Source organism: Cuculus canorus, chromosome 4, assembly GCF_017976375.1.
Source record: "Cuculus canorus isolate bCucCan1 chromosome 4, bCucCan1.pri, whole genome shotgun sequence".
In the NCBI taxonomy this organism is placed as follows: domain Eukaryota; kingdom Metazoa; phylum Chordata; class Aves; order Cuculiformes; family Cuculidae; genus Cuculus; species Cuculus canorus.
The window spans coordinates 61516200-61538051 of record NC_071404.1 but is presented as its reverse complement, the minus strand read 5'-3'; the positions used below and the strand labels follow the sequence as shown (position 1 = coordinate 61538051).

The 21852-nt window shown below is 45.7% G+C and overlaps 1 protein-coding gene across 1 annotated transcript; it reads right to left on the bottom strand.

The window, feature by feature from the left end:
- Positions 1 to 12: 12 nt before the first annotated feature.
- On the bottom strand, positions 13 to 21020 carry TMEM150C (transmembrane protein 150C). The gene is given in 9 exon segments (XM_054065312.1): positions 13 to 1915; positions 3564 to 3741; positions 6402 to 6418; positions 6421 to 6531; positions 9905 to 9972; positions 10070 to 10102; positions 10222 to 10275; positions 11260 to 11341; positions 20877 to 21020. Coding segments are annotated over 9 exon segments (828 nt in total). The 5' UTR covers positions 20953 to 21020; the 3' UTR covers positions 13 to 1706.
- Positions 21021 to 21852: the final 832 nt, after the last annotated feature.

Genomic DNA, 21852 nt, shown 5'->3' with positions numbered 1-21852 from the left:
TCACCCAGGAGCTCCCCAGATGGGCTGCTGGGGAGCCCTGTGCTTTATGCTGCTGTGCCCTTGGGCCACCCTCAACAAGTCCCTGTGCACTGACGGCACAGCTACAAGGAGAAGGGTTCAGCAGCCAAATGACAACTGTTGGCTGGAGATGCTTTGGATTTATAACATAGCTGCCTGAGAACAAATTTTGGCCCAGGGAAGATAAAAGTAAAGGGCTGGCTGAAAGCATTCTACTTGCACTAGTTGTGACAGAAGTTTTTTTCAGTTAACTGTTTCTCCTTAAGGAGAGGCCTCTGATCTTTGCAGAAGACTGAATACCCTCCTGTCTTTTGCCCTCTGTCACAAATGCCACAGTGCAGTAAGATTTCCCCTTCAAATGCCTTTTGATACGTTTAATTTCTACTTGTTTTCCTGCAGCTCAGACAAGATGCAAACTTCAGTTGAGCCTGACTCATGGAGGAAAACAAGAGCCATGTTCATGAGAAGCAACTCCCATCACTCCCCTGCCCAGCCAAAACAGCAGCATTCCCAAAATCGGGTTTTCAAACTGGCTTTGAACTTTTCTTTAAAAACAGACTTTCTGTTTGAAAACCTTGTTTCAGGGAGGGAGAAGCCCTTCTGGTTTTGCTTTTCCCTTCCTGCACCTCTAGTTTTCAGGCCACATGACCCAGCCTCCAGGGCAGAACTGCCTCCTTGCACTTTAGAAGCCTGTTTAAACCTGTGGCTGACTCCACTCAGGACAACTGGCCACATTGAGAGGTCCAGAGCCTAGACCTAACTAGTGTCAGCATGTCATGTTTGACTAAGGGCACAAGATGCAAAACAAAACCCTATGCCCAGAACCACCTGCAATGGTTCTCTTCTCGTTGCAGGTGAGCCCAGTGTCTCTAGCACAACATTTTCCCCCTCAGTGAACACAAAAAAATGCTTTGAAATATAATACGTGAAGTGGTGGAAGCATTACACACCTACAAAGAGAAGCCTTATCTGGGTAATCTTCGGAGCACAGGCATTCCCATCTTAATTCAACACACCACTGCACCATCTCTGGCCTGAGGATGGTCTGCCCAGCTACAAGGCAGCATTGGCCAAGTCTCACTTCCGGATCACAGCACAAACCAGGCTTTACCATGACCTGCCTTTCAGGCTGGAAGAAATGCCTGCCTACTCACCATAAAAGCCAGTCAAGTTGAGGTCTTTCACTGCCCAATTCCAAGTCCAGAAGAAACAGCCCCCCTTTTACACCCTATCAAGTTACACCATTTGGCAACAAAGAAACAATGCAAGAAACATACAAAAGATGCAGCCTTGTGACTTGGGAACCAGTGACTCCTGAAGGCTCTTGGTGCCTGGAGAAGTCCATTTCCTTTATCTGCTCGTCTGCAGAACAGGCAGCAGAGTGCCTGTCTTGCAAGGGCATTGCAAGGACAGGCTGTTGAATGTTTTAAACAACACAAGTGTGACAAAACCCGCTCAGGAACAGTTGCTGGTAGCTTGTGCTCTCATGCTGCTACTGAGAAGGAATCCACTCCCCTTCCAGCAGACAGATACTTTTGTTTGGCTCTTAATGAGACAGTCAACCTCAGAGCCCTTTGGCCATACAATCATGATGCACATGAAAACAAACTCATCAAAACCGTGTAAATGAGGTCATGAGACAACCCATGAGACAACACCTGTTCCCCTCCCCCCTGCCAGTGGACAGGCTACACCTGATCTGTCTGGTACTCAGAGGCTTCTGATAAGCTTTCAGAAAAGCTCAGAAAGTTTTCCTGGTACTCAGAGCAAACAATCTCAAATCTGTAGTGTCTGAACTCCACTGCAAAAGTGCCAAAGTAGCACAGGAAGCACATCACCAGGCCCCACTGGATCCTGGAAGCATGCATGTGGATGCCCTGTGCCATGAGGATGAAATCTGGAAAGGAAAGTCAAGGAGAACTAGTGGGAGCAGCGACACCAACCAGGATAAGAGAAAGCCAATTGGGAATACAATCTTAATCAAAGTCACCCAGATGACAGTCAACTCAGCCAGCCATCATCAGGACAGCATGAATATGGTGCCAGAAATGTAAAGGATGTCAGATGCCCTAGCCCAATGCCTCCTCTAAACCTACTGGTTATCCTCCTGTGTCTCAGGATTTCCCCTGCATTCCAAGAAAGCAGGATCACACAACTTCACACGTATAACAAACAAACAAGCAGCCTTTCTCAAACTTTAACTGCACAAAGCAGGTAATCACAGAATATTCATCTTGGGCTTAGCGTAAGCAACACAAAGCTTCATTTCAGCAAACAGCATCCTGTGTCTGGCTTTAAGATCTTCTACTTTCCCTGTAGTTCAAGTGTTATGCACAAGCTGCATAGGCTGGAGAGCCAGCCCAACCCTTTGCAAAATCAGGGAGGTGTAGGGGGAATAGAAATCCTGCCTCAGCCTGTGCGCCTCTGCAGAGGGCCCCAAAACCTTCAGTGCCAAGCAGCTGGCTGGGGACAGCATGTCAGTACAGGAGCAGCCACACCATGGCTTAACCTGGTTGCTCCTGCTCCCAGCCTGGCAGAAACCTCTGAGGACAGCAGCACAGGAAGAGCCTGGCCCAGATCCTCACATGCAGTCCTATCTCATGCACACCCTGGGAGAGGTGTGGGCTTGGGGCAAGGGGAGGAGGACAGCACCTCAAGAACCAGCCAAACTCCTGTGTTATGTACACCAAAGTGGGACGTTCAGTTACAGTTTATTTCCAAGGAAGCTTAAGAGATGGCTTGACGGTACATCTTCACACCACTCTCCTATTCTTGACACTGGCTGAAATGCTCAGAGCCAGCCAAGTGACTAAGTGCACATCCCAGCACTAACATTGGTGCAACTATGCTGTGAAATGATCCATCCTAAACAAACATCCAGGGCACATGAGTGCTGGTGCAAACAGAAGGCCTGGAGTGGGGCCAAGAGGCACAAGGTGGAGTGGAAGCTACGTGTACATCCAGTCTGAGAGACCACAGCTCCCACAGCCCAAATCCATCTGTAAAGCACCTAGTCTAACCAGAAGTCCACCTGACCCAGCAGCTTTTGACTATGTCTGTCTTAAAGGCAGAGCTGAATGAAAGCATCCTGGAGCATTAAAAAAAAAAAAAAAAAACCAAAAAACCAAACAACAAGACAAAATAGATCAAAATCTTTTCATCTGCAGAAACTTTGTTCTCCTAGAATTTTTATCTCACTGTTTTGCATAATCTTAAATGCTACTGCGTAGTAGCATTTAAGCAGTGGTACCATTTACATCACATAGATACTATGTAACCAATATTGTAACCACTCTTGATATCACTGAAGAAGCTTTAGAAAACATTTATGATGAGCCCATCTGTGAAGCAGTGCATTGTGGAAAAACATAAGCAGTAAAATAAGCCAATTATAGGAGCATGCCATGAAGACAACCTGAGTCTAAATTTCCTAAATGCTTTGAGATCTCAGTACAGAAGTGAGAAGAGCCAACATCTCTGCTTCAGGGAGTGTTGGACACATATGATACCTGTCTTCCCAGACAGGAGCAGGACAAAAAGGATACAAAGCACTACACAGAGGGTGATGCTGGCTGACAGGGCGACACGTGGAATTCCAACTTTCCGTCCCTCATTCTTCAGGTTGATCTTGAGGGTGAGGGCAGACTGGATCCAGCATGCCAAGGTCCCAAAGCCAAAAGTCAGTGATGTGCCCACATTGTGGATCTCTTCATCGCTGGAAAGCTAGGAACAAACAACATGGTGGTTGTTTAGACACAACAGGAATTATCTGTCAGCTATCCTGGATTGCTACTGAGGTGGAATAGAGGACAGTGGGAATCACGGAGGTGTGAGAGAGACTCTGTATCATTTCTTTTGGCAGAGATGTGAGGTGTCAAGATGAGTTGGCAGTTGACACAGTCAAGTAGATGATGGGCCCAAAGGCCAAGCACAGTGGAAACTGCAGGTCCTTGGGGACTGCCACCACAGCTCCCTGACAAGACTCACCAACGTAGAGCTCAGAAATACGACATCTGACACAAAAAAACTAAGTATGCCTGCAACTCTTTATAACACATGAAGAAAAATTGACTATGTTCACCTTCAAAACACTTCCCTTCTGAGTTGACACATAGCTGCATACAATGCTGCCAACAGTAAAAGCAATTCCACGGATCATTTTCTGAAAGCCTGTTGAGGATCTCCATAATTTTTGCTCTCTAAACAAAAAAAAAACCAAAAACCAAAAAAGGGTTCCTTTGAGCACCAATACAGTCTTCGGGAAGACAGAGAAATTGCACGAAGCCAGGTCTGGTGAACAGGGTAGGTGTTCAAGCACAGTGATGTTGTTATTAGCTAAAAACGGCTTCACAGAACAAAGCATTGGGGCTGGTGCACACCAACATATTCCAAACAAGGGTAAGACAATGCCTATATTTGAACATGTGCCCATATACTGAGTGAAGCAACTGAGTTGAGCTTTGTCTCACTGTTTTCAGGTTAGAATATGTTCTAGTAAACACCTCTTTGTCTCTCCCCCTCCCACTCTTGGTTCTTGAGATATAAGGGTTAGTCTCAAGGTTTTTAATGTCAGACCTTGTAAATTCTTCCCCGGGCCAACATGATGGCCAGGGCAGGCAAGGACCAACTTGCTGAGGCCTTGTACAGCTCCCTGCAATGGAAGCAAACTGTGCAAGCCCTCACACATCCACTGAGCTAAACACAAGTCAAAACACAGACACATGCCCTGGGTTTGGCAAGTTTCTCCCACCAAAAGCTTGACTGCCTGTTTCCCTCTCCTGCCCACCTGCGACCATTGGAGTCTGAGGCAATATGAACTGAACCTTTCTGGAGTGCAAGATCCTCTCTGTTCCTTGGGCACCTGTGTCTCGTGTGGCTCAGCGACTGTTAACCAGAGTTAAGCCAATTTCCCATTTCCCTCTGCCCCTGAGGCTTTTCTTGAAAAAAAAAAGACAAAAAAAACCCAAAAAAAAAAAACCCCCAAAATCCTGAGTTTTTTTCCACGAGTAGGTCCAAATCATAGTACAGGCAAAAATGGAATTAAACTGCCTTTCCCACAGTAGCCTGCACTGCAAGGGACTCACGGCCATAATGTCACTTTAAGACATCCAGTTTGTAATTTTTCAGAATTTGATTTAATGCCACATGCAGCTTAGCAGTCAGGCCAGGAAAAGCATAGACTAAGGTCTCATTACCTCATGATTTCACGGTCTGGCAAAGAACTAAGCAAGGATCCAGATAACTAACAAGAAGTGGATAACTAGTTTAGAATTTATAACCAGGTGTGATTTAAAGTAACAACTCTCAAATAATAATCATTTGCTCTGAAGAGGCGAAAAAAAGGAAGGAGAGTTTGAAACTGCTTCCTAGTGCCTGCCTTGTACTGGAAATACTCCTCACACCTAGACAAGCATATCACAAAACCCTCCTAGCTGGGAAGCTCTTGTGAAAAAAAAAGCAAAGACTCTCAATTTTTTGGCTTGTGCTGTGAGATGACCAGGTCTAAAAGCAGTCAAAACTACCTTTTACCTCATTTGAAAAAAAATAAATAAAAGAACACAAAGTTCCTGCAGTTGTTCTACAACCCAAACAAAACAAGTAACTTTTCTGTATTGACAGAGAAAACAGCTCTCTGCCTGCAAAGCCAGGGAAGAAGCCAGCTTTCTCAGTTCCTGCCGTTATTTGGTATCATTATTTGCACTCCAGTGAGAGGCAGAGTATCAGAGACATCAAAAGGGACCCAAGTGCCTACCAATTCTAATGCTTGATTTTCACTGCAGACCTAACAGATGCACTCATGATCACAACGGCCACCCAACTCTACAAAGCAAAGTTTGTGTCACTGACAGCTTGTTTGTTTGTTTGCATACGTTGCAGAACAGATCAAGTATCAGAGGAACCTCATCCAGGCACCTGTCGCATTAGGCAATGTCATACCACTCCTCTGCTGTGTCCCTCTCATGGCCAGTCTGAGGACAAGCATGAGGTAGATTTAAACAACATATCAAAGGACACTGAACAGTCTACTAAATCTGTATCCACAGCTGTGCATAAACCTACAGCTCAGTCCTTTTACCTAGGACCATCTGTGCCAACCCCCAAAGGCTTAAGAGAGTCAATATGTTCCCTGCTCTGACCTCTCACAGGCAAAGTGTATGCATTGCAGGTGCAAATCCTGCTGGGAATACATGAAAAATTATTGTCCTTCATCTCAGCATGTCACTGGAGCGACATAAGCAGCAGATACAGGTGCCAGAGCAGATACAGTGAGGGCAGATACAATATCTACTAAGCTTACAACACAGGTAGTTCAAAAGACCTAAGCAGTATCTGCTAGAAAGCAGGACCTCACAGCATAGCAGTCCAAGCCAGAAGTGCAGTACCTGAAAGTTGCCAAGTAGGTCATTCCCAAAGAGGCCAAGCATAATGCCACCAGGCCGCTGATGTTCAGCCAAGAGTTTAGCACCTTGGGCTTCAGCTGAATGAAACGGCAGGGCAGCCCTACAACAAGTGCTAAGAGGAAACAGAATGCGAAGGTGCATCATTAGGCAGAATATGCTGCAGTAACCACCTGGCTGGGAGCTCACAGGACCCCTCACCCTCTTTCCCCCTTAGAGGAGAGAGCTCACTGCAGACCAGCTAGCTTAGTGTTTCTGCATGGCACCCCTCCCACTTAATCATGGACAAGCACTAAGCACAGGAAGCATTTCTCTGTAATCCAGTTACGCTGAGCTGCCATGCTTTAATTTTCTCATTATGTTTTGTCTAGAGCTCGGTTGCAAACTTTCTGTGGGAAAGACATTCCTCCTATTCACCCAATGAAGCTCCAGCGCACAGTCAATCACATGCATATCACGCATTCACATTGTTGCAGCTGGACTGTCATCAAGTCTCACTCCACTCATGAGCACTGAGCTGTCCTTGGAGAAGGTTCGTCAAACCTCACCTGTATTAGGAAATATATGAACTGCACATAACATATTTCTGCCGGTTCTACCACAATGTCCCACTGCCTCTTCTCCTTCTCTGGAAGAAAGTTGCTGGTGCAATGATCATAAGTCAAAATATTGCACTAATTTGCTGTGAAGAATGGAAAAGCAGTCCTTCCAAACTCAGAATTAGCCCAAGCACTATATGATGTGATGTAACTCCAGGAAATATTCACATTGTATATTCTTGCCTTCCCTAGGGAATGCTACATGGAAGAACACAGAAAGCCAGAGAATCAGATGGCCTTCAAGCAGGATTCAAACCAGGCCACTAAAAATCTATTTAGTTGAATGGGGAAATTTGCTAGTTGCTGCCTAACACCTTTTTATGCTTCTGCTCAAACTGATAGCATGTGGGTCATGTTGTTGGAAACTGTCCGTGTTAGCAAATTAAATCTATATTTTCCACAAAAACCTTGGTATAATACCAAATACATTATTTAGAAAAATGTTACAGTAGTGAAAAATATCCACTGTTATCCAAAACGCAAAAAAATGTTCTAATTTATTCTCTTACAATTTGCTCTAGTGAATTAATCCACTCCAAATCCTTGAAAACAAAAGAACTTTGTGGCCCCCAAAGAAAAGAATTTCTGGTTTTCACCCTCAAGCAATTGTTTAGTAGTCACCCTGTGACTACTTGAGCTCACACGCAGGAACTTTTTAATTTCTGTTTCTACAGGACATGTTCAAGTACCTTCACATCCTTCTTAAACTGTGGGACCCAGAACTGCACACAGTACTCAAGGTGAGGCTGCATCAACACAGAATACACGTGATACAGCTCTTTTGACCAGCTGGTTATATTGCATTTGATGCAACTTACAATGCGGTTTGTCCTCTTCATGGCCAGGTCACTGCTGGCTCATATCGAGCTTGCTGTCAATCAGCACTCCTACACCCCTTTCTGCAGGACAGTTCTCCAGCCACTCCTCTCCCAATTTACATTTGTGCCCAGCATTATTCCATAACAGGTGCAGAATTCAGCAGCTGGACTTGTTAAATTTCATGCCATTAATGACTGCCCAATGTTCCAATCTAGGCCCCTCTGAAAGTCCTCTCATCCATCAAGTACCACGAGGAGTTCCCCGTTCAGCCAAGCTGGTCTTCTGCCTTGCTTGCTTGACTTGACACAGTGGGATTGCCTGGTCCTGTGCTTTTAAAAGGTAGTTCATAAAGGCTGACCAGCACCTATAGACTCTTAAGTCAATAAAAACAGATTCCCAGTATACTCTGCTAAGTAGGTCCACAAATAGCTTAAAGTTTGCTTTCTTGAAATCCAACATAGCAACTCTGTCCTGTTTTCCCATTGTACCAAAACATTTAACCATTTCATGATCACTATGGCCAAGATAGCCACCTACTATCATATCTCTCATGACACATTTGCAGTCTGGAGGGTCCCTTTTTATATTTCTTCTTGCAATGGAGAGAAGCAGCAATGAAAGTACAGCTTCTAAAAGCTACATCTCTTGTTTGCCTGCCCTTCTTCAACACCAGCTGCTCCCCTCACACTCATATGACTGCTATCCTTATGTCCACCCAGATACACAGCGAATGAGCATTAAGCCAATTCCTTCCCTTTCATAAAGCCCTCGGTCTCACTGGGACTTAGTGCAGGTCTACAGAGGGTGCTTGAACAGAGTGGTCTGAAAAAACGGGGCCTTACCTGGAAGCAGCTGAAAAGGCAGGTGTGTACTCATTACTGTCAAACAGCCATATTAACATAAGAAGTAGCATGCTATGCACGTTGTTCTAAGTGGTGCGAGGGTCAGAAGTTAATATCATATCACCATAATTACATCACACTGTATGTCAAGCATATAAATAAAGTGTGTTCAAGATCTTGCCTTAGCACAAACTGGTGCCAGAATTACTTCTACTAATTGAAACCTTGGCTCAATATGTAAATCAAGACTTAAACTTGAAACAAAACCATATACGGAAACTAAGTGTAAGGATGCCTATACCCTACCCTGAAGTGGTATCTAAAAATAAGGAAGTTAATGTAAAAATTCACAATTAAACATATTTTACCAGGTTTTACAAACAAAGCATAATATTCATTACGTCAGATTAATATTCTTAAAAGTATCTTACTCGTGCGCACACAGGCCAGGATTATTTTCAACTCAACTGAATTCCCAGGTTTCTGAAAACAAACATTGTGCCTTTCACAGGCAGCAGGGGTGGAACTCCACACTTTGAGTGAATAGCTCAAACCAAAACTGAAAGCACAATAAGTCACCCCATACAGGAAAAGATAAGTCCAAGAAATACTAAAGAGGAAAGCAAGATTAAAATTACTTACAAAGTTAAAAATACTTGCCATTTAAGCTTGAGATAATTTGTTCAAAATATGCACAGATGAAGATAACAGTTTTAAGAATCAAACACGGTCATCTTTAAGTACTTTTCAGATATTTCTTCTCTTTATGGCATTTCCCTCCTACTTCTACTGCTGGAAAATGCTAGTAAACTTCCATACACTTAGAAATGGAATTTAGGAAGGGGTGTGGCAGGGAAAACTTCATGAATGATATTTTGTGTAATCAGTTGCTGCATTTGCCAAACTTCCCATGCAATTATCTCACATTCACAGCATGTAACAAAAACCCACCATACAATAAAAAACAGTAACATAGATTCAAGGCTAGGATGAGACAATTAAAAACATGAGAACAAATCAGAAACCATTAAAGTTCAAATGCATCCAGCTTCATTCTGACTTTCTACAGATGAAGACAAAATAATACTATTTTAATCACTAGCAATCACAGTTTAAATGCCTTCACATCATCAGATTCAACAATAATATGTATGGGATATTACCCATGTTTCAGTGTCTTCTTAAAACAAATGATGAGAGAAAGAAAGATGCCCCTTGTGGTTCTTACCTAGAAACGCTGCCATGTTCATGACTTGGCTAAACACACAGCTTGCAGGAGGTGTATCACCTGCAATACTTGGAAAATATGAAGTGTATCATTGTAACTGGAGGATGGCAGACACATAAATAATCATTAATCAGAACAGTAATTGGAAGAACATAATTCACTTACCTTATGTAAGGTGGTCTTTTGGAACCAGGTTTCCTAAGAGACAGAAATGCATAGGAACAAAGATTCAAGATTTTATTTCCCACTTAACTTTCATAGCTTTATTATTTTAAAAAAACAAGGGATTGAACATAAAGCCCACAAACAGCTCTTACCTATCTGGTACATTTAGTGGGAGAATTTTGTTATCTTCCACTGCTATAAAGTACCTGTCAAAAAAAAAAAAAAGAAAAAAAAAAAGAAAAAAAGAAAACAAAAAGAAAACATCAGGGCTTCAACTCCGAATCCAAATATCACTCTAACAACACAAAGTATCTCAAATCCCACTGGCAGGATCTGCTGGAGGCAGCCTGTGTTTCTTTACATTCAAGCATGCACTTTTGCTCACTTTTAGGCCTAACTGTGTCTTCCTTTGTGTTGCATGTTTTGCACTAGTAGGCAGACAAACAGGGCCACCAAACTGAGCTGCCTTAAATACAATCAATCAGGGAAATGTTTTCATTTTTAATCTTTACCATGATCCACCCTTCACAAAAGTTGTTTTAATACAAACAGGGCATAGGACAAGAACAAGCAGCAATAGGGGTCAGACAAATAGCTTCAGCTGCCCCTGCATCCACATAGCACGGCCAAAGCCATACCCTGCAACACAACTGCTTCTCAGGCTGAGCATTGCTGCTGATCACACAGTTATCACTTCCAAATTCATGCTACAGCCATCCACCTGCATGCTTGGAGAGACCCCAGCTCAGGTAAACACGTTTCACATGCATTTTGGTAAGAAGTATTAGTCAGAAAATGAGGTGTCAGCACCAAGCAGGCTGTTGCTGGATGCTGCAGATTTTCAGTTGCACCCTAGAGCAAGACCTAAGTGCTTCTCCAAGAGCTCTGCTGAGTCATCCAAAGAAAATGGGATGAAAAGGAATTTTTTCATTTTTGTCTTTCTTTTCAGGCACCTTGCAGCAGCAAATGCCAGGAAGAAGTCGAAAACTTGACCTGGGGAGTACAGAAACTCAGGCATAAAAATGTGATCATCCAAGCCATGAACTGGCACAGACTGTCCCATGCCCCTATCATTTGCCTTCCTAGCTTAGAGTAACTCAAGGACAGAGTATTACAAAAAGACTCACATGCAGCCCACACTGCAGCAATACTTTCAACTGTGCCTAAATAACCAGCAGGAGATAACTTACACTATCCATAATCCAGCTGACGTAAACAGAGTAAAGACAATAGGTAAAAACATCCACACGCTGCATTTCTTCCCATCCATACCTGCTAGAAACAGAAAATAAAGTAAAAACAAACGAAAGAGGGCAGAGGTACCCACTTGCCTCAGCTCCCGTCTTTTGAAAGCAGGAAGAGCATCTACACAGTAGGTGCCAAAGCATCCCAAGTTCAAGATCCTAAAGCCAAGGCAGAGGCACTGCAAACTTCTCATACTTTCATTACTGGCATAAGGGGTTAAGCTGCTGCACATAGACAACATAACTCATACTGTGGGGAAAAAAAAAATAAAAGTACAAAGAGCCTGACGTTGTGGAGCCAGAGACTTTTGACACACACATACAGAATTTGACTGGTTTTCAAAGTACTTCAGCACTTTGCATGAGGCGACACCACAAGAACTACTATCCTGCTATTTCCCATGGGCACAACGCAAGGCAGCCTCCTTCCTATGTTCATTACTGATTCCACACACATTGCCTCAGCAAAGCCTCAGCATGAAGGGAGAAGGATGCACATGCTGTTTCTTCATCACCACAAAGCACACAACCAGCTTCCATCCTGGCCACTGCAATCAACAAAAAACAGCATTCGGCAGCACCTAGAGCAAACCCAAGCTCGAGTGCCAGTACCCAGAGTACTATCAGGATGAGGTGTTACAAACAGGATCAGCTCTTGACATGTAGGCACTGGGAAATCTCGTATGGGGCGTAAGTATGCTGCGTACATCACCTCCTGATGTCCTCCAGGTAAGATCACATCAGAGGAACATCTGAGATGCCAAGGCTGTTTCTGTAACACATGCAATTCAGAAATGCTGCTATGTTGCTGTGCTGCAGACAAAAGAGTCCTATGTCTCAATGTCTCTTTTGCCAATGGATCAAATATTTCCTCATGCTCTGTCCTCCTCCATAACTGTTCCTCCAGGCACCAGCACAGCCAAGAGACACAGAGAGGGAACAATGTGAAGCTCACAGCCCCAGCGCCTGCTTTACTTTCAGCAGGGCAGCAACACCTGCACTCCTGCACTCTGCATCCTCCTCAGTTTTCTAGCCTGCTGCAGGGCAGGCATTTCCTGGGGTCACTAAGGTCCCCACAGGACAGCAAGGAACCACGGGGGACAAAGGCAGCTCAGACATGATGCCCTTTCACTAGAGTCTGCTTGTATTCGCAGCTCAGTTACCTCAGCCATGTCCTTGAAAGCAATGACTCTTCCTTCCCTTTGCTCCAGAGAAGAAAGCACCCATGTTGTCATCCCCCTCCTCTCAGCTCCCCTGTCCTTCCTACATCTAAAGCACGACTCACAGTCTCTCTCGGCTGCTACCCTGCTTCCTCCCCACAGACAAAAATGAGAAAAATTCAAAACCGTTGTTCAGACAGCCATTACTCTGTGTTGAGCTCTGCAATGGAGTGAGGGCAAGACTGGTGCCCAATCTCATCAAAGTCAGTGCCACATGATTACAGATTCATTCTCTTGGAAAATAGCCCTGCCTTTAATATTCACTGTTCCATACAGAGTCCCCTTACATCAACCACAAACAGAAAATGACATCTGAAATCATTGCACATTAAATGAATGACTAGCCAGAGCACAGCATGGTGATGGGAAGCTGGGTCCATAGCTCAGTTCTTTTCAGTCAGTTAAAAAGAAATACCTAGAGAAAATATGCCAACACACCTCTCATCACAGCTAAGTTTGCACTGAGGACATAGTTGACCAGGAAAGGATGTTTCCACTATGCATCCTCCTCTGACAGGCTCCACACTGAGGCATAGGTGCAGGACAACATAAGCAAGTACTCTCTGTCACACTGTTAGAAGTAGAGCAGGGGGACAATGGCTGGATCAGTGGCATTGCTGGCCCCTGACCACTGACACAGCAAGAGCGAGCCACCTGCATCTGATGGCTGAAATACTGAAAGCAGGAAAGAAGGGTACCTTTGTCCCATCTACCAAAATTCCAAGACTTTTTAATGTGGCCCATTGGCACATCCCACACATGCCTGAAGGCACGTCAACATCCCCATGTGGGTAGAAGATGGTGTAAAACCAGGACTCAGCTCCTGCACATTTCTCATTTACTCCCTGCTATGTTATTTGGGTGCCAAAACCACAATTACAATTCCTTCCATAGGAGAAATCCCAAGCAAGTATGAAACCTGCCTAGCTTTGCACGTTCAGTGGATATCATTCTTAGTTGCCTTTAGGTTAACTTGTCCTCTTCAGGGATGGCCCTGATGTTCGTGTCTTCAAGCAGGAGACTTCCACACGTGCTAAGACCAGCACCTATAATAGAAGTCAAGGATAAGAGAACAGGGAACCCAAATGACAGCCTACTCTGCAGCACTACAGCAGTTTAGCCAAAATAAAATGCCAAGAGCAATAGCAAAAATAACCTAAATTCTCCATGGGAAACATAGAAACTATTTTTTTTGACAGTTAATTGTTCCACAGGGATGATATAAAGCCAACCTTTCTCTCCACAGCTCTGTTCTGCATTGCTGCTGTGACCAGCAATGACAAATCTGAGCAATCAATGCCAGCTAGTGACAACAGCCATCTCTGCCAGCCTGTGTTTTCCCAAACAAACACACTGCGTCCAGGAGAGAGTTGGTAATTCCACATACCTATTGGTATTCACCTTTTAAGGCTTGCACAGGAAGGCCTTCGGTGAGAAGAAAGCCATCATGGTACAACAGATTCACGGGGCTAAAAAAAGAATGTGTTTTAAGGTTCGCAGCTGACCCCAGCCAGAGTCAGCCCACCTTCTCAAAAGGTTTCCCAGTCTCCTTTGACTCAGTCTTACACTAGCATTGAAAAAAACAAAACCTTTGAGGTGTATTCCTGCTGCCAGCTATCATAAACAACCGCTAAGGGTTTCACTTAGCAGTGCCACAGGGTGTGTCTTGAGAATTTCTCTCAATGCAGGCTTACTCCTTTATCTCCATTACCATTTTTATGTCTAAAATCTGCTCAGACTGTCAGCTGTTTGCTCTGCTTTTGTTACCATCGCCCCATTACACCCTCTCAATCAACTAAGCTCCCATTCCTCTAATGCAAAGTACATATTTCAATTACAGCAGGCAGCTCACCAAACACACTGCTACTTGCTCAAAGTTCATATAATGTGGGCATCTTATTTAATATGCCAAGCCAAGTTACAGGCTCTTCCTGAAGTTGCTTTCACCAGAGAACATGAATGTAAGGAAGGACAAAATTAGCATGTTAACAGAGTTGTACATCTTTCTTAAGACAAGAGCATGCAGATGCATTTCAAGGGCCATACACAAGCTGCATAGTAGGCCAGAGCAACACTCCTGCCTTTCAGAGCACTAGGCCATTGAGTCATTTCAGAGTACAGAGGTACAGAGCCAGAAGGACTGGGAGAAGGAGGATGCTGTTCAAAACATACAGCAAGTCACAAAGAATTGCTGCCAGTCAGCAATAATAAAAGGGGAGCACAAATAATTTGTCTTGTGGGGGAACCCATCATAGCCCTCTTGCTTTTAAAAGCAAAAGTACAAAAATCACTTGATACCTCATCACTGTAACTGAGTGGATACAAATCAACACATTACATAACCTTCCATCCACAAGTCACAAATGCCAATTTAACAGAGCAGAGCATTAAGTTTATCTCAAGGTTGCCAGCCTGAGTTCATGGGAGTGATAAGGCATGCCAGAGACTTGTAAATGCATAACAAAATAGCGGGGGAAAAGAAGTGATTCCCACTGTCAGCAAGATATGATCTTCTGCTTGCTCCAGTTACCCACCTACCATCTCTCAAGCATATGCAAAAACACCATTTTAATTTACTTATATAAGAGGAATGCAAAAAGGTAAAGACATCTCTGGGTTGCACATGGGGAAAGTAGGAGATGCTTCAGTAACCCTGCAACTACGTTGAGAGGCAATGCTTTCACCCACAGAAACATCTGTACTCTCTCATTTCACACACTGTAAATGCATTCAGCGTACTAATGAAATGCTCTGGCCAACAGAAAACTAACAGAGATGAGTGAAGAATGCCAAAGGAATGAAACCTTCTAGTCACCAAAAAATGGGACCAGAAAAGGCTGTATTAGCATTGCTTGCTCATACCATCCTTATAAGCTTCTCCAAGAAGCTGTCCCTAGGGTTGCACAAAAATTGTTACCAATTCTGTAAATCTATATATATTCAGCCTTTCCTGACTGCCTTGATAAGAAGGCCATTCAACTGACAGCACAGAATCACAGAATTGCTTGGTTAGAAAAGACCTTCGCGATCATTGAGTCCAACCATACCTATCCACTCCTAAACCATACCCCTGAGCACCTCATCTACCCATCTTTTAATACCTCCAGGGATGGTGACTCAACCACCTCCCTGGGCAGCCTCTGCCAGTGCCTGATAATCATTCAGTGAAGAAATTTTTCCCGATTTCTAATCTGAACCTTCCCTGGTGCAGCTTGAGGCCATTACTTCTCATCCTATGCTCAACTCCTTTCAGGCAGTTGTAGGCAGCGATAAGGTCTCCCTCCCTTCAGCCTCCTTTCCTCCAGGCAAAACAAGACGAGTTCCCTCAGCTGCCTCTCATAAGGCTGTTCTCCAGCCTGTTCACCACCTTCACTACCTTTCTCTGGACATGCTCCAGCATGTCCTACTCAGAGATGTTCTTGCAGCACCACTGGGTCCTGAGGGCAGCATCAACCCTCCACACCATACTATCTTTCAAAGAATGCTCTTGGCCTGCTACTTCTGGCTGTCACACAACCTTTGCCCTCAATTGCACATGACTACTTACAGGCCATTTAGGAACTGGTGCTACTGCCAGAGACTTTGACTGTAAATTCTTGCAGGTTGAGTCTGCCTGTCTCATATTTGGTGTTGTACAAACCAGGCATGTCCTATTTCAAGACCAGGCTCCTGGATGAAAATTAATATAATTTGCCACCTTAAAACCAAAGGGATGTTTTGCAGGCTTTGATAACACTGTGCTTTGATCCATCAGCCTGCACTGACTTCCATGAGGTCCCACTCATGAGAGGGAGCAGGACTTGGGTAATCGTGGCCATCAGCCTGCAGTAGACAAAGGAGAATAGGCAGGAACTAGCTAAGGCAGAAGGTACACATCCAGTTCCGACAGAAAGAACTGGATAAGAGGTGGTACAACTAACCAGGAGCAGCCAGGGCTCAGAGCAAGACTCAGTAAGCCGAGCTTTTGCATTTTGAGGCTGCATTTTGCAAATGCTGCGTGTTTATTTGCCCCAAAGACCTCATTCTGCTTGGGAGCACCCACCACAAGATTAATCCCTCTCAGCTGCTCGCAATCTCAGAAGCAGCATGAGCCAGGCAGCAATCAGCTCCCAGCTGCAACTGTGTTGGACTGGCCACATCCCAGGGCAGACACCTTACTGTCTCTCCAAGAGCAGAGAAGCTGAAGACTGGGGCCACTTTACCCAGATCTTTCCTGAGATGCAAGGGAATTCTCTAGCAGAGGCTCTCAACACAGCCCCAGCACCACAGTCCCTCACCATTGCCACACAGGCATTATCTTCCCCTTGCACAATTAGCTAACCCTCTGGTCTGGGGTGCTTGTGAGAACAGTACTTACCCCAAAGTCCCAGCCAAAACCCTAAAGGCAAGAGTTGCTAGAAAATTAGGTGGGTTATTTATCTCCTTCACAAAACAAAAAGACAGCAAAGCATTCCCTGCTTCAGCTGTGCTGTGAGGAAAGAGTCTCAGAAACCACCGCTCTGCAAGTAATTCACAAATGCAGCCCGATATAGTGGCAATGCCCAGAAAATCTGAGGTACTGTGCAGACAGACTGTCCAGTGATCACCTTAAGCCACCTCAACTAATGACTGCTGCCCAAACCAGCAACAAGCAGAATGTTTACTTCTCCTCCCATGAGGCACAGTGATCTTGATGGTCTATTATAGATTGATAGAGGTCTACAAAGGTATTTTATCTGCTCCTCAGTTCCAAAACCACAAATTCCTTCAAGCATTTCCAATGTGCATGAGCAAGCAAAGCCAAGACACACATTACATGGAAAGCAGCAGGAAGCCTTGCTGGATAGCTTGTTCCATTATTGAGAAAACAATGCAAGTGTTGGGAGTGGCAAAGAATACACAACAGGGAGGTGAAACCTGGCAAAGAAAGATATTATAGCTTTGAAGGTAAGGAAAGATAGCCTAAGCCCAGAAGAGCAGACTTTGCAGGCAGTTATTCCTGGTTATACTGTCTCCTCCTGTAGTTTACAGATGAGAGGGTGCATGCCCTGGAATGCCAAAACAGTTCCAGGTTTCCCTCTCTTTGCTACCCTGCCACTGTTTTTTTTCCCCAACAAACACAAAACATACCATCAAGATAACAGAGCTTCCCATACAGTGTAAGCAGGGCTTTTCGCACCTGTTCACTTACCTTTCACCTCTTTTATCCACTGTTTGGAAGCATAAGCTCTTTTTTTTCACTGCACTTTGCAGCTCTGTGCTTTTGAAGAGATGTGCACTATCATCAAAGCAGCATTTCCTTTGGTTACACAAGTGGGCACCACCAGCAGAAGCATAAATATCAAGGAGTCTGCACAAAGCCAGAATGAGATGATGCGCCAGAGGGTAAACTACAAGGAATGGATGGGCAGCACCCATAACTTGGCTTTTGTCATTATTCCAAGCCCTCTCTGGCACAGAGATTATCAAGGGCACAAACTAGCATATCGCCTTTTGGCTCCGTTTAGACCTGTGGAAATCATTTGTCCTCAGAGAAGTACAAGGTAAGCAACCACACACGGGCATTTCCGTTTTTGCAGGCATTAGTTACATTTATCCACCAGTCTCCCAGGCTGCTGCAACCATAAATTGCTCTTTGTAGGGTGCTCAGGTGAGCTGCAGAAGGAAGGTACCATTTCGCTTCATGCTAACTTGTTGCAAACAGAGGACCAGTGAACAACCTCCACCTGATAAATAGGGGCCAAGCCCAGAAACCTGCTGTGACCAGCCTGTCCATTAATCCAGAGGGGCTTAAAACTTCTGCTGTCTTTTGAAACCTTTTGATACAGACTTTCCTCTAGAACAAGAGACTCCATTAAACTATATCTAAGAGCATATCTAAGACCACACTGGGAAGGCTCTCCCTGACAAAGCTGTGACCAGCTCCTGTGGCTTAGCCAGGCAAAGTCCACTCCTGCAGTCCTCTAGTGCCAGAACTAATGGGCCACTGGCTCTTCTGGCTCAGACAGCCACCACTGCTAATTCCAGCGTTTCCTCACAAGAAGCAGGAAATAGGACAGGGAGGGAATAAGTTCTCTCCCCAGCTACCTGGATCTACTCCAGCTCAGGAAATTGAAAGAACACTGAGCACTTCCCCCACCATTGCAGCATACCAGCCCAAGATCCCCAGGCCCGCTCTCCCTCCCTCCCTCCCTCCCCACTGCTCACTGTGTGAGAGGCAGCCCAGAACTCTCCTACTGGTACCAGGGAACACCTCAGCCTCTCCTCCCACCAGTCTTGCTGAACATACCACCTGTAACACTGGGCAGCACAGGTCCCCAACTCCTGGGTGCTGAGGAAGAGGCTCCTGCTTTTCTGTGCAGCGGGCACGGTGGAGAGTGGGCTTCCCTCCTGCCTTGCATATGGGACCGGCCCTCCAAAGGAGACAGGTCTGCGTGCCTGCCAAAGGCAAATCGTTCCCGACAGAGCAAACACCACTCTTAACACAGAGGTGCTCCAGTACGTACCTCTCCCTTTCAGACATGATCACCCAGAGGCAACTTCAAACATTAAAAATTTGCATTAAACCCCATGCAAGGTAGTCCACGGCTGTGTAAGTGGTTCCTTTCATTGCTTTCAAATCTTCATCAGCCGCCTCTTCCTTTCTTCCCTCTTCCCATTTAACTCCACCCTCCTCTCTCCACCTGTTCCCAATGTGCTTTGCTTCCCTTTCACCTCTCTCATCCTGCCTTCATTCCTGCACCTCAGGTGACAGTTTCTGCAGCCTGCTGGGACTTATGGTGAGGAAAGCCAGGCACCTTGAGACCTTTGCAAGTCTTCTTGAGACAGCAAAAAATATCATTCCCATCTTAAGACAATAGGGCCAGTGAGCTGCTTGTGGAGAGGTTGGACAGGAAATGGGTGGCACAGAGAAGCATGTATTCATAGTGCTGGTCCAAGTCCTCTACCACAGCAGCAGTCTCCACACCCGCTAGCAGTCCCTCCCTGACATTTTATCCCTCCCAATATATTGCCTTAAATAATCTCTTTCATTTCCCACAGACCTTTCTCTGCTTCTTTGTTCCCACTTATCCTACAATTAGAGCTCATTGTTTCAGTTTGGACTGCAGGATCGGAACCTTAAAATGTCTTTGTTAGGCCAAACCACAATCTTGCAATCTCAGGCTGCCCGGAAATGGCTGAGGGTGGGGAGAGGAAGCTGTGGACTTGAAATTTCTTCCAAGAAAAAAACAATTAATAAAGTTGGTATTCATACAAGCACAAATGCCTGTTCTGCATCTGAAAAGCAAACACTGCCGCACAAAGAATCTTTAGCAGAGGAAATGAAACAACTGCACTAACTTCTACCACCCAGGCTCAGAAAACACTGACAGTTGGGCACCAAGAATTACACATGAAAATAACTTGACTTTTAACAGTACAACAGTGAAAACGGGAGCCAGATGTTTGTCAAGCAAATGAGTCTCCATTGTTTAATCTGTTACCAAAAGGCAGAAAGTCAGCAAGAATCAAGTCTCTATCTTCTGAGCAAGGCATAACAGGCAGTCAGTGTGTTGGCCTTTCACACAGCTCTCTCCTCCGTACTGAGTTACTATTCATAATTGACAATACACGTGTACATTACTATGGTGTAAGGACTGCAGGAACGTTGATAAAGCATTCCAAGGAAGCTTTGTTTAAAAAAAAACAAAACAAAAAAAATTTGACAGAACAGGAGATGAGCTCAGAATTTGTCCACCTTATAGCCTAAGGGCTATGAATCAAAGGTCTGGCATAAACATCTTGCTGTAAGGAAAAGCCAAGATCTCAAGCGACCCCATCATCACCCTGGGACGTTAGCACCAAGTATCAGTTTATTTCTATCCCTCAGACGCAAACCCTTCCTTTCCTGAGGGACCACAGCTGGGCCAAAGGGCTCTTCTCAAAACCTCCTCCCGGGAATTTAATGCGACATAGCCTGCATACCAGGCATCCCGATAATACCCGGGGAAGGCAGAACCTGTCTCACTCCACAGCCCCAAATCAGGTGACTTTCACCGCAGTGCAGAGGCCTTGCAGAAGGCTGGCAGATGGCCCAGCCACGCTCGATCATCATAGCTCCCTTCAGTCCCGAGAGGAAGCCACGGAGATGCTCACGGGCACGGAGGATGCCGAAGTCACGACCTAGGAGATCTCCTCCCTAGCTGGGTCCTTCAGGACAAGGATCAGGCGGCTCCAGCCCCTTTTATCCACCCGGCGCCCACCTGCTGTGCCCCGGCGCGCTCCGGGACAGCCGGCGCTGGGATCCCGAGCGCCGCGGGGCAGCGGGAGCGGGGGCCTCGCCCTCCCAACAGCCGCTCCGGCCGCCTCGGAAACAGCCCCTACCTGCGGCTGCTGCTGCGGTGGCGACTGCGGCGGCGGCAGCAAGCGGAGCTGCGCGGGGCCGGGAGGCGCCCGGCATCGCCCTTGTCCCGCCCCCAGCGGGCGGAGCCGCGGCTGCCGCTGAGCGGCCTGGGCGATATGCGGAGCAGGGTCGCGGAATCGCCTTCACCGGCGGGTGTGGGCCGGTGGCTCACGGCCGCAGCTCCTCCTGGGAGCTCCGAGCGGCCACATCGCCGCCGAAAACAAGCGCTGTGCGCAGCCCGAGGCCACTCTGGCTGCACGCTGGACACGGCGTAGCCAAGAGACAGGCTGTAAAACGCTTCATTCTCTGCTCCCGTCCCTGCCCACCCTCCCCAGTCCCGGCAGCACTTGTCCAGCGTGAGGCTCCGGGTGCGCCTTCTGCTCCAAAGCCCCCAGAGGCTCTGAAAAGGGCTCCCCACGCAAAACTGGCAGCAGCGTCTTAGTGGTCTTCCTAGGAAGCGGTGCCCATTTGCTAAGTATTTTTGAAGACCCAAAAGAAGCAGCCACTCAGATACAGCCTGGGATAGTCTATCCTCTTCCCATCCCGTTTCCCTTTCCTGCTGGATGGTGGGCTTTCCAGTCTCCATAAAGCATCACTGTGTAAAGCATTCCCAGCAGAACAGCTTGGCAATAAACATTTGGGAACCCCATTTCCTGGCATGGAAGTGTCCCTTCACTGTCTGACCATAGTGGGATTAAGTCAATGTAACGCTACTGTTTTTCCTCTTCTCCCTTAGTATTTTAAAGGCTGATTGTGCTATTTTTAGAGCTGAAATAACATTATTATGGCTCTGGTATTTCAAATCTTATGTAATTCTGGGCTAATAAATGGCTCCTTCCAGCATTTGCTTTTTGCAGCCTCACAAAATCTGGAGACGTTGACCAGGTTTTCTCTCTGCATGTGCCTGGCACTGCCCAATGGCACTGCCACAACCTGTGCTGCAGGCCATGACAAGTG